General features: G+C 39.1%; 1 protein-coding gene across 1 annotated transcript in view; it reads right to left on the bottom strand.

The window, feature by feature from the left end:
• Positions 1 to 991: 991 nt before the first annotated feature.
• GPR161 (G protein-coupled receptor 161) overlaps positions 992 to 19142 on the bottom strand; it is a 31221-nt gene continuing 13070 nt past the window's right edge. The window contains exons 5-6 of the mRNA XM_089668241.1: positions 13365 to 13481; positions 992 to 10642 (exon numbers count right to left, since the gene is read on the bottom strand). Coding sequence (XP_089524367.1) covers positions 10416 to 10642; positions 13365 to 13481 — 344 coding nt within the window. The 3' untranslated portion in view covers positions 992 to 10415. The remainder of the gene's footprint in view (positions 10643 to 13364; positions 13482 to 19142) is intronic.

The following is a 19142-nucleotide window of genomic DNA, read 5'->3' as shown; positions in this document are numbered from 1 at the left end:
CAATCAGTGATCACATGCAGAGTAGTAAGCAAGATGTCATTTGTGACATCATTACTTACTATGTGTGAAATCTGTGAATGATCACAGAGGTCAGATGGTACAAGGCTATTCACAACAGCCTTGTACCATGTGACAAGCTGTGACCAATCACAGCTCACTCAGTAGTTCTCAATGGCTGCAAGAATGCAGCTAGAGAGAAGGGGAAATGATTGCTTTTACAGCCTTTATGAGTGTAAAAGCAATCAGTGTAAAAAAAAAAAAATCTTCATCACCCCCCACAAGTAGTACAGTGTCACCATGGTGACAGGGTAAAAAAATAAATAAAAATATAAATAAAAAAAGTAAAAAAATGTAAAAATAATTTGATTATAAACTAATTTGGGTAATTTTTTCTTTACTAAAAAGATAACGGTTTACATTTTGCCCAAGATTTATTATGAAATACTATTTGCAAAATTTTATAAGAAAAACACTTTTTTTCAAAATTTTTGGACGTTTTCATTTACATAGCAAAAAAAATTAAAATCCCAGTGGTGAATAAATACCACCAAATTAAAGCTTTATCTGTCTCAAAAAAATGCTAAAAATGTCATACTGGTACAGTGTTGTATGACCGCACAATTGTCATTCAAAGTGTGATAGCACTGAAAGCTGAAAATTGGCCTGGGCAGGAAGGGGGTAAAAGTGTCTGGACTTGAAGTGGTTAAAGAATGGTGCTGGTAATAAACCTGTGCCACTCCTTATTAATTCACCAGTATATCTCTAGCAATATCTTTTTCCATAAATCATGTGTATATGTACTGTATTTGTATATATCTATATATATCTATATATCTATATATATATATATATATATACACACATACACACACATATACACACCAGTGACGAGTTATCTCTAACAACAGAGACAGCTGCTCATTGGTGTGAGAAAAAAAACCTGCTTTAAAATGATTTTTAATTTAAAAGAAAAAAAAACCACACACGAAACTTTATTTTTATTACTAAATGTGTTTTATTGACAACTAACACGGTCAATCTGAAGTTATACAAAATGTGTATTTACAATTCTATACAAAAAAAACAAATGCATAAAAAAAGTATATGCTAATAAAATTGGCAAACGGTACAAAATACTAGTACAAAAAAGGCATGAAAGCAAAAATGCAGCAATACTTACAGCAGCTACACAGTTCAGTTCCCAAGGCAGACTAGTAGCAGGGTATAAACCAATACATGACCTACTGAAACACTGTACTTGAAGGAATTCAGTCACAAAGCAGAACACCTGTGTGAGAATTTTTAGTCTGAAGCTGGTTTTCTGACTCCTGAGCTGCACAATAGGTTCAGGGCAATGAGTTTGTAGCAGTAAAGCTGAACATATTCTGCATTACTGAAAGTAAACTAGTCTGTGGCACATGAGCTGAGAACGGATGCCTCATCAAAAGCTTCTCGCAAAACATTTTTTAAAGAGCTGACTTAAGCCAGCTTGATGCCAGTCTGCTCATTTCGGATGCTTCACGTTTTTTCATGTGAGAGCAACCCATTCTGTGCATGACTCGGAGAGCAGCTCATGTCATAAGTGGATAAATTCAGCTCCTTGAAATGTCTAGCAAATCAAAAAAAAAAATACTGCATTCTGATAATGTATACTATAAGGGCATACAACGTTTGATTTGTTTTCTTACATACCTTTATTTATATTTTTCTTTATGTTTACATGCTGAGTGAGCATGGGGTTTGGAACAAACACTGCAGCACCAGTTACTTTATAAAACCACCCCCCCCCCCCAAAAAAAAAAGGGACAGTTGCAAGCACCACTGTCACTGTTACAGATTCACCTAATCCCTGCCAATGACAATTTGGTCTGCATGTAAATCTGACGAAACATTTGAAATAAAAGACAAACACTGAATGCCATTGCTATATACTGCACATTAACGACATACAGTTACCAGAATACATTTTAGCAAAGGAGAGGGGGGGGGGGGTGTCATAGCATGAATGGATGTGGTTTTTAAATTAGTGTTTTATATGCAAAAGTAAAGCAGGACATGCACTGTTCCTTTTTTGTTTCAACCGGAGGGTTTAAGAAAAAGAGAAACTCAAAAGATCCCTGCATCCACACAAGCAATTTGGATGCAGGGATTTCCCATGTTGTGCTATTATATTCTGAGGGTGGGGACTCCTTCCATCAGAATACACTGATCAGTGCTGCAGCCACTGGCTGCATGCGCTGACTGAATGCTGACTTTCCAGCAGGACCGCTCAACAGAAGCCGGTCATTAGGCTGGCTTCTGTTGAACAGACAGCGGTATACACAGACCAAAATGTATCACTAAACAGGAAATATTAACACTGGGCAACAAAGATTTTTCTTCCTGAACACTTTCTAGCGTATCAGATTTTTATCTGCTAATCACGAAAATAACCTGTATTTTAACTGTTTTACAGACAATTTCTGTTTCTGCAAATTATGTTTATATATATTTTACGTTTACTCATTTACACTGGTGTTATAAGATGCTTTGTGTAGCTCATTACTGTCCAGGGCATTTGTGGCACTGGTAGTTTGGGCATGCTTAGGCTGGATTTATGTTGCCTGGAAAGGCTATAAATGCAGCTTACATGCACAGATGATACTCATTTTGTTGAGATCAGTTTCCTTGTATTTTAATGTAACTGTTTCAAGGCATAGCATTGTCTATGTACAGTTGTGGCCAAAATTATTCAACCCCCAATGCTGTAAAGGGGTTTAGGGACTATAGTGTACATTTGGAATTGTATTCAGAATCAAATCCTACAAGGACGTTGTAACTACCCAAATGCAACTAAAATGACATCAATTGTTTATGTAATACAGTAGTAAATGGTTCTTATGTGGTTTCTTCATTGCCACAATTATTCAACCCCTTAAAGACTACCACTCTGAAGAACAGAGGTTCATACAGGTGCTTTCCATCAGGTATTGAAAACACCTGTGGATGTCACCGAGCAGCAATCAAGCATAATAAGCACCAATTAGGCAGCTTTAAAATGACTGTGATACTCAGCTCCTTCTAGACATTTACTGGTGTGGTTACAAACATGGTGAAGGCAAGAGAATGGTCCAGGAAGACAAGAGAAGAGGTGATTTCTCTTCACAGGAAGGGCAATGGCTATAAGAAGATTGCAAAGATGTTAAACATACCAAGAGACACCTTAGGAAGCATCATTCGCAAATTCAAGGCAAAGGGCACTGTTGAAACGCTACCTGGTCGTGGCAGAAAGAAGATGCTGACTTCGACTGCTGTGCGCTACCTGAAGCGTAGAGTGGAGAGAAGTCCCCGTGTGACTGCTGAGGAACTGAGAAAAGATTTGTCAGATGTGGGTACAGAAGTTTCAGCCCAGACAATAAGACGCACACTGCGTAATGAAGGCCTCCGTGCCAGAACTCCCAGGCGTACCCCCTTGCTGTCTCCAAAGAATAAGAAGAGTCGACTGCAGTATGCCAAAAGCCATGTGGACAAACCACAAAAGTTGTGGGATAGTGTTCTGTGGACTGATGAAACAAAATTAGAACTGTTTGGGCCCATGGATCAACGCTATGTTTGGAGGAGGAAGAACAAGGCCTATGATGAAAAGAACACCTTGCCTACTGTGAAGCATGGTGGAGGGTCAATCATGCTTTGGGGCTGTTTTGCTTCTGCAGGTACAGGGAAGCTTCAGCGTGTGCAAGGTACCATGAATTCTCTTCAGTACCAGGAGATATTGGATGGAAACGTGATGCAGTCCGTCACACACCTGAGGCTTGGGAGACGTTGGACCTTTCAACAGGACAATGATCCCAAGCATACCTCCAAGTCCACTAGAGCATGGTTGCAGAGGAAAGGCTGGAACATTTTGGAGTGGCCATCGCAGTCACCAGACTTAAATCCGATTGAGAACCTCTGGTGGGACTTAAAGAAAGCAGTTGCAGTGCGCAAGCCTAAGAATGTGACTGAACTGGAGGCCTTTGCCCATGAAGAATGGGCGAAGATACCCGTAGATCGCTGCAAGACACTTGTGTCAAGCTATGCTTCACGTTTAAAAGCTGTTATAACTGTAAAAGGATGCTGTACTAAGTACTAAGATTGAATGTCACTTGGGGGTTGAATAAAACTGATAATGCTGTGAGCACAGAAAAGACATTTGTGGTTATTTCATTATAACTGTTATGTTATATTTGTCTGACCTACAAGTGCCTCTTTAATGTAAATGTAAGCAAGATGACTGAATGATCAAAAGCAATGTCAAACTGGCCAAAACACTCAATTTCAGTGGGGGTTGAATAATTTTGGCCACAACTGTACATGTAGTTTACATAACAAGTAAGCCAGTTATAGATTCGCTATAGGACGACTGGTGACAGCAGAAATGTCTTAGCATGGTCGGAAGAGCCGTGATACGTTCAGCTACATTTGTGGTAAATACACACTTAAGCCTCAAAGGCGCATCGTGACTAGACTTGTTAAGAAAGCGTAAAAACTGTACTCTTGTTGTAAGATTGGAGATCAGTACCTGGGCTCAATTTTTTTTATAAAATGACAAGCAAGTAAAAGGTTTCTTAGTGGAGGCCAGAGAAAATCACCTGGAAAGCAATGATGTAATTGAGAATTTTCTTGGAAAGGAACAGAGCGCCAAGCTACATTCCACTAGTTGCACACAAGACTGTGAAGTGCAACATGTCACTGAAGATTCATTTTCTGCAGTCACACGGACATCTTTTTCAAAAAGCTAGATGCAGTCAGTGACGAACATGGTGAAAGGTTTCACCAGGACGTTGCCACATTGGAAAAATGTTATCAGGGAACCAGAAATCCATCAATGCTGGCTGATTGTTGGACACAGTGACATACACCAGAGTACTCAGCAAACCACAGATTTATGTTACACTCATGGAGCCCCAGAAACATTATGTGATTAAATAGATCATAGTCATTAAAAGGTGACCTCATATTTCTCCAGATTCCAAATTATATTTGTATTCAATTTGAAGGGATTTATAAACTCACCAAAAGTTAAAAAAAAAAAAATTGTTGTCCAGTGTAAGCTGTGTGCTTTGGTTCCTCCAACCTGTCCCTATGCCAGTAATGTGTCCTGTAGTGATGTAGGTGTCAGTAGTTCATCTTTCTAAAAAAATAATAAGTGCACTTTTTTGCAGGTAAAAAAAAGCACATTTAATTTTTTTAGAAGCCTGTAAACCATTGTGGCTGATCGCGGGTGCAATCCAGGTCTCCTACAGACTGTCATTGTATCTGTCTACTCATACAGGCAAGCAGTCACTCAACGACAGGAAGACCTAATGACCTACCTAGTGTGCTCACTAGTGCCCTGGCAGTTCACTGAGAACTACAAGCCGCAAAGTACATTAATTCACAAACTTCTGTGAATGATGTGGCCGTGTGGACAGAATATTGCTGGCCCGCTGTCAAAATTAGAAGGGAGATTTGGGGGAGACTGCAGGAGCGGGAACATGTTACATGTTGTACCCTAAAAAGCTGTTGAAACATGTAACATATTCCCAAAGGTGAACTTAGCCTTTAACTTTCACCTAACAAAAATGTATTTTACAGGAATAATGAATTTCACAATCTTCAATGGGAAAGTCAGACTTCATATTTATAACACAGCAAAGGTTACAGGTACAAATTCACACTAGCACAGAGAACAGCATTTTTTTCTGCACTGTAAAATTTCAGTCTCTGCTAGGACACAAAACAATTATCTGCGTGTCCTATATACATTGAACTGCAGCCCAGAGCTGTGCTGCAGTGATCTTCAATGAAGTGCTGCATGGATTGCATGTCACTGTATAGCAGTGTAGTGCACTGTGCTACTGTACAGTGACATGAGTGAACTGTCTCTTTTGTACACTTCAAATAAAGTGTAATAAAAAAAAAAAAAAGGAAGGGAGCTGTGTGATGCACTGAATCAAGGACAAAACCGCCCTCTACTGCTGGCTCACTGCAACTGGAAAAGACAGGTGCAGCACAGTAAACCAATGCAGCAGCTGTCCGTTTAGGTGTGAATGGGCCCTTACATTTTATTTTTACAGGCTTACAACTAAATTGTATGAAGACCTGGTATATTTAATCCTGATTGCTGATCATCAAACATTTAACTCTCTTTGAATTATAATTGCAGGCAGAAATTTTGCACAGCTACACTATAATCTCCAAATAGCTGGGGCAAATGCTGGTGCCTGAAATTTAGTTGAAGCACATGTACAGTGTGTGTGTATGCATTTAATCTACTTTCTATAAATATGCCTCTGCAAATTCAGCTTTTTTACACTGTTTAGTGGAAAGGCAGGCTGCATGTAGAATGAACAAAGCAGACTGTCAATTGAATAAGGATGTCTGCTGTGGAATATCTGACAGGAGTTCAATTAAACGTGGCCTGTGGGGAAATGTTTGGAACATGTTGTTCTTAATATCCAGCAATACTGCTGACAAAGGCACTAAAAATGCATATAAACACTTTACAAGAATTGGTAACATACGGCCATTACATCATGACCTGCCTTTATAAATAACATTGACTATGGAGTGCATTTAGTGACCCTGCGTTGGTATACTGAACAGGACTTGACAGCTTCTGTACCCTAGATATACCTGCTAGTCATATATTATTAAAGACTATGTAAACCCAACATATCATATTCCTGATGATGTACCTGCCGTACCATATACTTATAGGAAAAGGTGCCCTGTTCTCTTTGCATTTCTTCCTTTCTGTGAAATTTCTGGTGTTCCTGCTGCTTTTCTAATAAAAACTGACCACACAGAGCATGAGAGCAGTGTGGTCAGTTCTCTAGCTGTGCTGGAACTCAGCCCGCTCTCCTACAATGATCAGACTTGTGCTAACATGTCCCCCCCCCCTGCACAGCCATTCACTGGGAAGATCAGCATCCTGCCAGTTCTCCTTCCTGAGCTCCTTATGCAGCTGCGAACAGAGGGTATGTGAGCACTTATAAAAAAGGGGAGAAAAAGCATTAATGTTTTTATATGTATACATAAATGATTTGCCTTTAATTTCTATTTTAAACTGAATAGTTTGTTTTGAGGGTTTACATATACTTTAATTAGCTCAGCCATATGGCACATAATTCTGATCATGAAGACAAATTGTTGGGTTAATTATCACACACGCTAAAATATGCTGCCATGTGTCCACTACTGATACAGTTGGTTATAACATACCTATAACCATACAAATGTTTTCTGCCCCCTCCCCACCTTTTCCCTCTAAATCTCTAAAATCCCTTCAAGTACACCTGTAATTAAAAATAATATATACAAAGTGATGTGAACACTGTTAATCTTCTAAAATTACCAAATGCCGGGCAGTAATCCTACTCCTCTGGTTTCAATATTTTTTAAGACAATGACCTGGAACAGGCAAGCAAACTCAGGAATTCCAAATTCACTTTTCCAGCTCAGTGACCTAAAGTGCTGAAGAAAGAGTCAGCTAGACAACTAGCATTTTTCAAAAGATGGCCAACAACGGTAGAGAATACATTTCTCTCATGACAAGTTTTCTGCAGAAATATTGCCCAAATCACTGAAATGTAAACTGGAAACCTTTTCCAAGTTTAGAACAAGAGTACAATATTCCTATAAAAGCTAAACCCAACTGCAGTACAAAACAGATGACGGTTTCAAAATACAATCCATCTAAACCTACTTGTAAAGAACACCATACATCCATGACATTTCAAGGTTTAAAGGCATGGTAAAAATGGTCCCCTGTAACATACACATTTCTCTTTGCGGCACAAAAACAACACACTTTTTGGGATACCCATTACTGTAAGGTTCCATAACTTAAAAAGTACCATTCCTTACATATATTGAGAACACAAAGTATTGTGCTCTGTGTAAATAGATACTATGTGACATTGCACATAATACAGAAAAAAAAAGTCATGCATCTAAAAAGATACATGATGCATTATGTGACAACCTACAAGTTCATAAAGCCAGTAAATTTGGCTTTGAGAAAATATAAAAATTAACATTCCTATAAACCAGAAAATGGATTGTATTGATACAAATTCCTTCTTCAGTTGCTCAAAATTGGCATTGCTCCAATGTGAGAGAATTTAGACAGAATTAAGAAAAACTGTTTGAGTTCAAAGTCAAATCTATCGCACATTCAGTAAAGTATCATACTTGTCCAGAATTGCAGGGCAAACTCATAAAAAACTGCTGGAAATTCTTTCCCTTATTAAAGGCAGCCTAATTTGCATCAATTATGTGCCCGATTCTGTTGGAAACAGGTTTCATAAATCCTCCTAAATGTGAGAAATAATGAAGGATCCCAAAACGATTAAATCATATCATTTTCCACAAGTACTTTTATAATATGCTTATTTGACATTTGCTATTTGGGCGTGTTCTAGCTATACCTTTTAGGAATACTGATATAAAACAAAGCTACCGATAGCACCATGTAAAATAAGCGCAAAGAAATACTTTTTAATTACTTAAAATTAATTTGGTGTACAATACATTTCCTTAGTATATAGAAAAAAACCTTTTCAACAACAGGCACATTCAATGTAAAAACTAAATATATAATAAATACATGTAAACATAAGATCTAGTGCTATGCAGAAATAATACATAATGCTGTGTACAATCCAGCTGCAAACTTAAGAAAGTGTGCTGTAGTTATAAAAACAGTACCAATGGTGAAAAAAAGAGAAAAAAAAAAAAAAAGAATATCTTCTAAAAACAGTGTCAACAGTTCCTGTATATCAAACTTAGGGCTCTACTTAAAAATTAGTCCATCAAAGACTGATGAGTCAGTTTTGAGCACAATGTTGTGGTAAGTTTACATACAGTTTTCTTACATCTCTGTGCAACTTTTCTGCAAGATTTTCATATCTGGATTGCAAGATATAAGACTACTACAGAGAGGCCTCTGTAGTACATTTGAGAATGCAGCAGAAGTGGCAAAGACCCTGCTACAGCACAAGTAGTGAGACTACAAGGGAATGTGGAGGCCAAAACTCAGCAGAGGATATCTTGACTCCAGAGTCTCCAAGGAATGTAGGAAAAGGGCCAGCCAATGACTCAATAGAGTCCACCTATGGATGTGATATCAGCATTTGATAGACCAACACTTAATCAATATGCACAAAAGTATACAGTCTGCATGGACCCATGTTAGTAAGTAAACCGTATTCAACTTAAGCCGGCCATAGATGGAATGATTTTCTTTCCTGAACCATAATCGATATTAATGGAGGAATCCTTCCCATGGAGCCAGTATGTTCTCCTGGTGGGGCTAGCCGTACCGGCCAGGAGAACACAATTAATACTGCTAGCGGCTATAACAGCAATCGTCGCATGTAAAATCTGGCAGGCTGGTTGTACCCAAGTTGATCGACTGATTTCATTCAACCTGCCCATACAAGGTTCGAATGTCAGCCGGTCCCTGCTGAACCAGCTGAGAATCGAACAGTCTATAGTCGGCTTTACTCTGGAATCAACTACTGATCACTGCATTTAATGAATAATAACTGCACATAATTTGGCTTTATTATATCTGCCTATCAATATGGCAAATACAAGCAAATCAAATGGTGTTATTCAGTAAGGCATTGTAAAGAGATATGGTGGTGTAATAATGTACAGCAATCAGTTTACTGTAATACGATAACAGAAAAAAGGATTTTGCGATTAACTTCACAGAATAAGCAGTGTTTCTACAACCCAGCTAATGGTTGTGGCTGCATAGCAAATAAACTGCAAAGGCAGAAGTAGCCAATTACTTATTCTACAACAGTATCTGTTGCTAGCCCCAAAAAGATGAAAATGACACACACTGCTTTGTGCGAATAGTTAATAAAACATAACAGCAGTGATATTCTTAGCAGTGGTTAAAAAGGCAGTAAAATCTTCACCAGAAACAATGGCTAGTTTATGTTCCTTGCATGACATAATGCTTTAACATTAGGTTGCATCACACCACTTAAGGCATAAACCCTGGTCTGGTGAAGTTTTTTGCTTTGATTCAAGAGAAAGACAATAAAAGTTCAGGGTTTTATTACTGTACTTGCTTTGAGAAGATTAGCTGCAACTTACTCTTGAGTGGATAGGACAGGAAACGAGGGGACATTTCTTTCAAACTGAGAAGAAAATTAAATTTCCCCAAAATGGCACAGGTTAACATACCTACTTGAAAGAGTTTCTAACCCTTGTCCACTACGTGCAAAGCCAAAGAAAAAAACATTTGGATAGAAATTTCATTATAGTGGGTGTCTGCAACCATTTTAATTCCACAATTAGAAATGATAGAATTGATATACAAATTATGATGGACTGGCCAAATTGCTAAGAAGCCCAAACACAGATTTGAGTGATTGATCATGAAAACTGCAACCTCAAACAGGCCCTTCATCAATACTTTGAAGGACAATTTTCTGCTTTTGGATTAAATGATTCCTGCCACCTCGGCTTGTACCAGAATTTCCTGCAGGGGCTGTACGCATTGCTTCCTCTCCAAACAAGCTAACTTTTGCATCCATTTCTATTGCTTTAGCCAAGTTAAAGGCATAGGATTCCAAAGATAAGCTTGAAGCATTTTCCTCTGCTGATGCTTTGTTGACATCTGTAGAAATTAAAAACATTGATCTCATATTAGAAATGTTCAAAGAATGGTTCTGCATTTGTAGATATTCAGAACAGAAAAATACAGAATATACAAAAACGCGCAGGAGATGTAAAATTAGTGAAATAATGGAAATTAATTATTAGACTGCTTCCCAAAGCCCTCCAAGAATCAGAATGAGAAAGTGGATTTGCACTGTAAAGTTTTATGAAAAATGTTTACCTAAGTCAACCAGATTTAAGCTGGGTACACACTGTTCAAAAAAAGAAGCAGAGTCAGTGTGTACAACAGTCTGTCCAACAGAAGTCGGTCTAACGACTGGCTTTTGTTGAAGGGACATGCTGGAAAACCAGCATCTGATCACTGCTTGCAACCAATGGCTGCAAGCGCTGATCAGAATATTCTGGTGGGTGGGAAATCGCAGCACAAACATCGCCTGTGTTGGTACGCAATGTCAGTCTTTTTTTTTTTTTTCATTTAACTGGCTGGGTGGAACGAAAAAAATCTTGCAGTGTCTACTGGGCTTTAGTTTACTGGACACTGGATCAGCAAACCCATCATAAGGGACTAGGGTTTAGGTTCAAATTCGCCACTTCAATGAGTTCACAGCAGATCCAGCAGGTTCTGATTTACGATGTCCATTGTTCTCCATGGCCAAGCAGGTACAAACAGAATCACCAGAATACCTTTATCCTACACAACAGGCAAGAAAACTGCAGTGGGAAAGCATAGATCAGGGAAAACCGATGGCAAAGAGTCACCAGGCCTCTATTGCAAATGCCTTTCCAGTCTGTCTTTGAATCTGGACGCCAAGAGATCCACAACTGGCGCTCCCACCACAAACAAATCTCTGCAAACACCTCTGTGGGTGGGGGTGAATGAGCCCATTCTCCCGGATTCAGCTGCTGATAGCTGAAAAATTGTGCCTCTCAATTTTTCTTGCCTAGAATGTGGATTGTGGAAAGGGAGGAAATGTGAAGTTCTGCCCAAGACAAGATCATGGTCTGTCCTCTGAAGAGGCATGACTTCTTGTCCCTCCTTGATGGCTGCTGTATGCCACAGCAATGACATTGTCTGACTGCACCCTGAAAGGGATACCCCCAAGGCAGCCAGATCAGTGTAGAAGAGCCAACTGCATGTTCCCTAGAATACTTCCTCCTCCCAACAGGCTGACATCTATTACTACTCCTTTAAAAGAAAAAAAAAAATAGAAACTAATGCAGCCATCACATCTAACAACCGTTAAGCAACAATATAATAAAATGATTGATTTTGGTTTTAAAACTGCTTTAAAAGGGGAATTTACACCCCTCCCAAACCCTATACTTGGGTTGGGTAAGATTGTTGTGGACACCTGTCATCAGCGACATTAAGGATTCAGCATCCTCTTCTGTAGGCAACCTATGGTAAATGAGGATTTTTATACTCAAATGTCAGTGTAAGGACCCCAGAATTTGGGTCATCAAAGCAAGGGACTACTACTATGTGGCCACTATATTAGTTTCTAGATACAAGAGTTAAATGGTCTAACACCACCTTTCCAGAGAAGGTCCAATTTAAAAAACTAGCACAGGGAATCATATTTACATTTAATGCAGACTGTCCATTGTCCAGAGTGCTGATTTTGCCCACCCTTTTGCACTCCCTCTAAACTATGGCAATGAATGACAATAAAGCTACATTTCTAAGATCTCTTGTTTTTCTGAAAATGCTATTAAAATGGATAGAGATATTGTAGGAATAAGGTAACAAAGTGTTCTGTATTTAGAAAATAAATGACAAATAAAACAAATATGTTAACATATTAATGTGATACATTTCCCTTGTAATCCCCTCAAATAGGCATGGATAAAATGCACCTGTGCGGGGGTCAATAATAGTAGCTGCTAAGACTGATCTGTTTGTAAAAAGGTGCAGACCCAGCTGTTTCATTCTGAACTAGGCTGCAGGACCTAGTTTATCACTGTTTTGAAACAGACAGGAGTTTTTAAACTTAATGGTTGCAAGCCTGATCCAAGTCAGTCCCTCACCAACTTGTGCTGCAGTGCTCATGTGCAAGCACAAAATGATAGAAAACATGAGCTCATCCGTGTTCTGCTTCTCCTTTCACTGTCCAGTCTCAAGCCAGGGGGTAGGACAAGATCAGTAAGGAATTTAAAGTGAGCCTATCAGCACACATTTCCTTAATTGTACAACATACCCTCTAACACGAAAACTGCAGTTTCTTCAAAAAGCTGCTGCTTCACTGCTCTCCTAACCACTGCAAATATTAACATGTATATATGTGTATGAATACCTGTCTCCACCAGCATTCCACTGCTTGCTGTGATTTCTCCCTACAATTCCTAAGTGGCTGTAAGACATATGAGCTGTCCACAGGAACCACTGCCAGTGTTGAGGGGAACAGATATTAAACCCATCTGACTAGTCAAACACTTGCAAAAAACAGTGAGCAGTGAAGCATCGGGTTTTCAAGAAACTTTCTGCTAAAATATGCAGTCTGTTTTATCAGGTAGGTACAAGTGACACAGGGTTGACAGCATGCCTTTAGCAGGGCAGGACCATGAATTTGTCTTTGCTACAGTTAGACAGAGCTGTGCTGTGTGGTGGAGCTGTGTGGCGAGAAAAACAAACTATTTGGCAGAGAAAACAGCTTTGCTTGCGTGTACTAAACGGTTTGCCAGGTGTGCAAGTTTAAAATAATAAAAAACATAGAAAGTACCAGTCTTTTGCTCAACTTCATCTTCAAATGTAACAGAACTTTTCCTTCTTGAATAGAGAAGACGTGGGTTCTGGGCACTATCAGAGCTGTAGTCTTCAAGCAGCATTACATCAGTACCTACATAGAAGAGAAGTACAAACAATATAACTGAAACCACATTTTCTTTAAAAAGGAAAATTATGGATGAAGCATCCTATTGACGACTCATGGCAGTGGCATTCCACAATCACTGGACATAGAAGCCAATTCAAGTTCAGAGATCAGAAATAATGTTCCCTTGCAACCCTAATTTTCTGTTACTTGAATGATCCAGTGACCTGAAACAACTGCAGGTAATGCAATAGCAATAGTGTCAGTAGTGAGCTTCCCCCACTGCTGGACCTCAACAAGGTAATCCACCTTTTCCACATCATGAAACAAATAGAAGCACAATAATACACTTCATAAAGTAGAATTCCTATGCATATATAGTCTGTGCAACTGGAAATAATTAACACCTCTTTGAAGCAGTATTAAACCCAAATGCAAGAACTTATTATACTGCAGCTTTCCATATCTTAGGTTCGATGGCTGCATTACTTTTCTTTTTTAGGCGATCTTTTATTGGAGATCCAGCCAGTAAGTCTGTTTTTCAAAAGAACAAGCTCTCCTGCAGATGTAGCAGTTACAGGGATGAGACAAACCATTTACCACTTACAGGGGTGCTTACAATGATCAGAATTTATTTATCTATAACCATTATCCCATAAAGGAAAAAATAAAACTGTAACTGCTTATAAACTGTTAGCTGGACTTTGGCTTCAATTTGTTTATATATACACATATATATACACACACACACACACACACACACACACACACACACACACACACACACACACACACACTATAAAAAGTCTTCACACCCCTGTTAAAACGTCAGGTTTCTGTGATATGAGACAAAGAAATAATTTCAGAACTTTTTCCACCTTTAATGTGACCTGTAAACTGTACAACCCAAAAGGTATACATAAAAAACTAAAATAAAAAGCAGTTGCATAAGTGTGCACACCCTCTTATAACTGGGGATGCAGCTGTGTAGCTATTGTCAGAATTAAGCAAACACATTCTGAATCAGTACCTGTCATCATTTAAAGTGCCTCTGATTAACCCAAAATAAAGTTCAGCTGTTCCAGGAGGTCTTTCCTGATATCTTCTTAGTCACATCCTACAGCAAAAGTCATGGTCCGCAGAGAGCTTCCAACGCATCAGATGGATCTCATTGCTAAAAGGTATCAGTCAGGAGAAGGGTACAAAACAATTTCCAAGGCATTAGATATACCACAGAACACAGTCATCATCAAGCGGAGAAAATATGGCGCAACAAGAACATTGCCAAAAACTGGATGTCCCTACAAAATTGATGAAAATACAAGAAGAAAACTGGTCTGGGAGGCTACCATGAGGCCTACAGCAACATTAAAGGAGCTGCAGGAATATCTGGCAAGTACTGGCTGTGTGGTACATGTGACAACAATCTCCCGTATTCTTCATATGTCCGGGCTATAGGGTAGAGTGGCAAGACGGACACCTTTCCTTACGAAGAAAAACATCGAAGCCCGGATAAATTTTGCAAAAACACATTTGAAGTTTCCCAAAAGCATGTGGGAAATGTGTTATGGTCTGATGAAACTAAGGTTGAACTTTTTGGCCATAATTCCAAAAGATCTGTATGGCGCAAAAACAACACTGCACATCACCAACAGAACACCATACCCACCGTGAAGCATGGTGGTGACAGCATCGTGCTTTGGGGCTGTTTTTCTTCAGCTGGAACTGGGGCCTTAGTCAAGGTAGAGGGGAATTATGAACAGTTCCAAATACCAGTCAATATTGGCACAAAACCTTCAGGCTTCTGCTACAAAGCTGAAGATGAACTTCATCTTTTAGCATGACAACAACCCAAAGCATACATCCAAATCAACAAAGGAATGGCTTCACCAAAAGATTAAAGTTTTGGAATGGCCCAGCCAGAGCTCAGACCTGAATCCGATGGAAAATCTGTGGGGTGATCTGAAGAGGGCTGTGCACAGGAGATGCACTCGCAATCTGACATATTTGGAGTGTTTTTGCAATGAAGAGTGGGCAAATATTACTAAGTCAAGATGTGCCATGTTGATAGACTCATACCCAAAAAGACGGAGTTCTGTAATAAAATGAAAAGGTGCTTCAACAATGTATTAGTGTAAGGGTGTGCACACTTATGTAACCATATATTTTAGTTATTTATTTTTACTTCCCTCCACCTAAGATTTGAGTTTGTTGTTCAACTGAGTTGTACAGTTTATAGGTTACATTAAAAGGTGGTAAAAGTTCTGAAATTATTTCTTTGTCTCATATTTTTTACATCACAAAAACCTGACATTTTAGTGTGTGTGTGTGTGTGTAAAATCTCCATGGGTGATGCTTTAAAAATTTCTACAGGTTCGCAGTGTAAAGTTACAGAGGACATCTAGCGCGAGAATAATTGCTCTGGTGATACCTCAAGTATGTGGTTTGAAGACCATTTACATATGTGGGCATGGCCTACGTATGTGTTCACCACTATGTGCGAGCACAGGGGGGGACGGAGGCACTTTTAACTTATTTAATTTTTAACTTATTTTTTTTTTTTCTTTTGCACTGTCCCTTTAATAAAATGTTTAATCACTTTTATTCCTACCACAAGGAATGCATGCATCCTTTGTGATAGAAATAATTAGTGACAGGTCCTGTTTATGGAGAGATATGGGGTCAATAAGACCCCACATCTCTCCTCTGCAATATAAAGCATTGGATCAAAAAAAAAAAAAAAACACTGATCTAGTGCTTAAAAAAACAAAACAATGGCTGGAACAGGAAGAAACATCACTCCGGTCATCCAAGGACATAGAGATGAGTGACGGCCATCTTTCCTTCACTCATCTCTATGCCCAGCGCCGGGATTGATTAATTTTCAGGTAAGGCTGAGAGCTACCGAACGGCGGCGGCGAGGATTTTTCGGCACCTGTATCGGTGCTTTTTTTCGTTTCACCCAACGGTTGAAAGAGGTGTGTTCGGCCACCGAAATTTCGGTGCATTCCTAAAAATATATATTTCTAAACATACATACACACAAACACACATATACACATACATATGTACACACATGGCCAAAAATATTGGCAAAAAAAAAAATTGTTACAAGTGTTTAGGCATTCTCATTATTTCTTTTGTTTGTATTGGTGTGGCACTAAAAATTGGAGAAACAAAAAGGCCAAATTTGACACATTCCACACAAAACCCCAAACATGGACAGGACAAAATAATTGGCACCCTCAATTTAATATTTGGTAGCACACCCCTTGTAAAAAAATAACTGAAATCAATGGCTTCTTGTAACCATCAATGAGTTTCTTACACCTCTCTACTGGAATTCTGAACCACTCTACTGTCACCAACTGCTCCAGGTCTCTGAGATTGGAAGGGTTCTTTTGAGATCTCTCCACAGGTGATCTATGGGATTGAGATCCGATTCATTGCTGACCAGTTCAGTACTCTCCAGCACTTTGTCTGAAACCATTTCTGTGTGCTCTTTGATGTATGCTTCGGGTCACTGTCCTGCTGTAAGACCCATAACCTCTGACAGAGATCCAACTTTCTGACACTGGACTCTACACTGAACCCCCCAAATTCTTTGGTAGTCTTCAGACTTCATAATGCCATGCACACGGCCAAGACATCCAGTGCCTGAAGCAGCAAAGCAACCCCAAAACATCAGTGAACCTCCACCATGTTTAACTGTAGGAACGGTATACTTTTCTTTATAGGTCTCATTTCTTTTTCTGAAAACAGTAGAATGATGGGCTTTACCAAAAAGCTGTAATATTGTTTCTTCTGTCCACAGCACATTCTTCCAAAAGGATTTTGGCTTCTTCAGATAAGTTTTGACAAACTCCAATCTGGCTTTTTTGTGTTTCTGTGTCAACAGTGCGGTCCTCCTGTGTCTCCTACCATAGCACCCCTTCTCATTCAGAAGGCAACATATAGTGCGAGCTGACACAATTGTACCCTATGCCCGAAGGTCAGCATGAATTTGTCTGGAAGTTGATTAGCCACTATTCGGATAATTCTTCGTTTTTTGGGGATTTTCTCTTTCGTCCACATCCAGGGATTAACTACAGTGCCATGGGCAACTTCTTGACAATATTGCGCACAGTGGACACAGGAGCATTAAGATCGGTTAATCAATGTAGGTGAGTTTAATTACAAATTACAGGAACATCACAAACTTGGAATGCAATTATTTTTTACAATTTTGAGAAGGTGCCAATAATTTTGCAAACAAAATGGTGCATTATCTGACAGAACTGCAGGGATGCCAATATTTTTGGCTATGACACACACGCCACTTTATTAGGTACACCTTGCTAGTACCAGATTGGACCTCTTTTGCCTTCAGAACTGCCTTAATTCTTCGTGGCATGGATTCAACAAAATATTGAAAACTTTCTTCACAGGTTTTGGTCAATATTGACATGAGTTACTGTTGCCTTTTTGTCATCTCGAACCAGTCTGCTCATTATCCTCTGACATCAAATAGAGCATATTCATCCACACAACTGCCGCTCACTGGATAGTTTCTCTTTTTCGGACCATTCTCTGTAAACCCTAGAGATAGTTGTGTGTGAAAATCCCAGTAGATCAGCAGTTTTTTTAAATACTCAGATCAACCCATCTGGCACCAACAACCATGCCAAGTTCAAAGTCACTTAAATCCCCTTTCTTCCCCATTCTGATGCTTGGTTGGTCTGAACTTCAGCAAGTCGTCTTCACCACTTCTAGATGCCTGAATGCATGGAGTTGCTGCCATGTGATTGGCTGATTAGCAATTTGTGTTATCAAGCAATTGAATAAGTGTAGCTGATAAAGTGGCCAGTGAGTGTGTATATATAAATAACACTTCCTCCACCCCACACCACCCCCAGATTGACAATTGTGCTGTCCAAAGGTGTCTCTGTTGCTCCTTCATCTGGAGTGTAGACACTGTAGGGCTGAAAGTGTGTTACTGATTGGATCACTAAGTGAAAACAGGGAATATAGCTTAAAAAGAGAAAACAAATACAGTCACCACGACTGGTAAGTTGCACACAATTTAAGATTTCAATTTTAATTGGATACTTTTCAAAACTATTATGCCAAGTCTATACTTAACTCCCCACACAAAAACCCTTTAGCCTGCTGTAGTTTAAGGGGAAGGTACAGACCCAATATTTCCAGTCTTGATCTACCTCTTAACTGTTCTTCACTGTAAGCAGGATAAGAGTGTAAGCTCGAACCAGACAGTGCATGACACGAGGAGACACTGTCCTGTTTTAGCTTATACTACTTACATCAGAGTAAACAGGAGGATACATGAATGGTGCATTTCATTTACGTGATCTTGACTATTTATAATCTTATGATCCAGCAGATCTGGTAGGAAGCCACTATCATTGGTGGTTCATGGTGGTGGAGTTTTTCAAGTATAAAAATATGCACTAATGGATGAGTTATACATTTTTCCTGCATAAGTTTTATTTTGTGGGACAGACATGTGGGACTTTATTGTTACACACGTGGGACTTTATTAACACATTAATTGTTTATGGACTTTTTTCATATGCTTTATTTGTATAAAAATTATTGAGCGCTGCTTCAGTTTGATTTGATTAATGTTTAATTAGGATCACAATTATGTAGCAGCTGCTGGTACACTTTTTGATTTTTGACCCAGCGTGG

Source organism: Staurois parvus, unplaced genomic scaffold (genome assembly GCF_062004578.1).
Source record: "Staurois parvus isolate SC_StPar_1 unplaced genomic scaffold, SC_StPar_1.0 ptg000056l, whole genome shotgun sequence".
Lineage (NCBI taxonomy): Eukaryota > Metazoa > Chordata > Amphibia > Anura > Ranidae > Staurois > Staurois parvus.
Note: the sequence above shows the minus strand (reverse complement) of the source record. Positions and strands in the feature narration are given on the sequence as shown.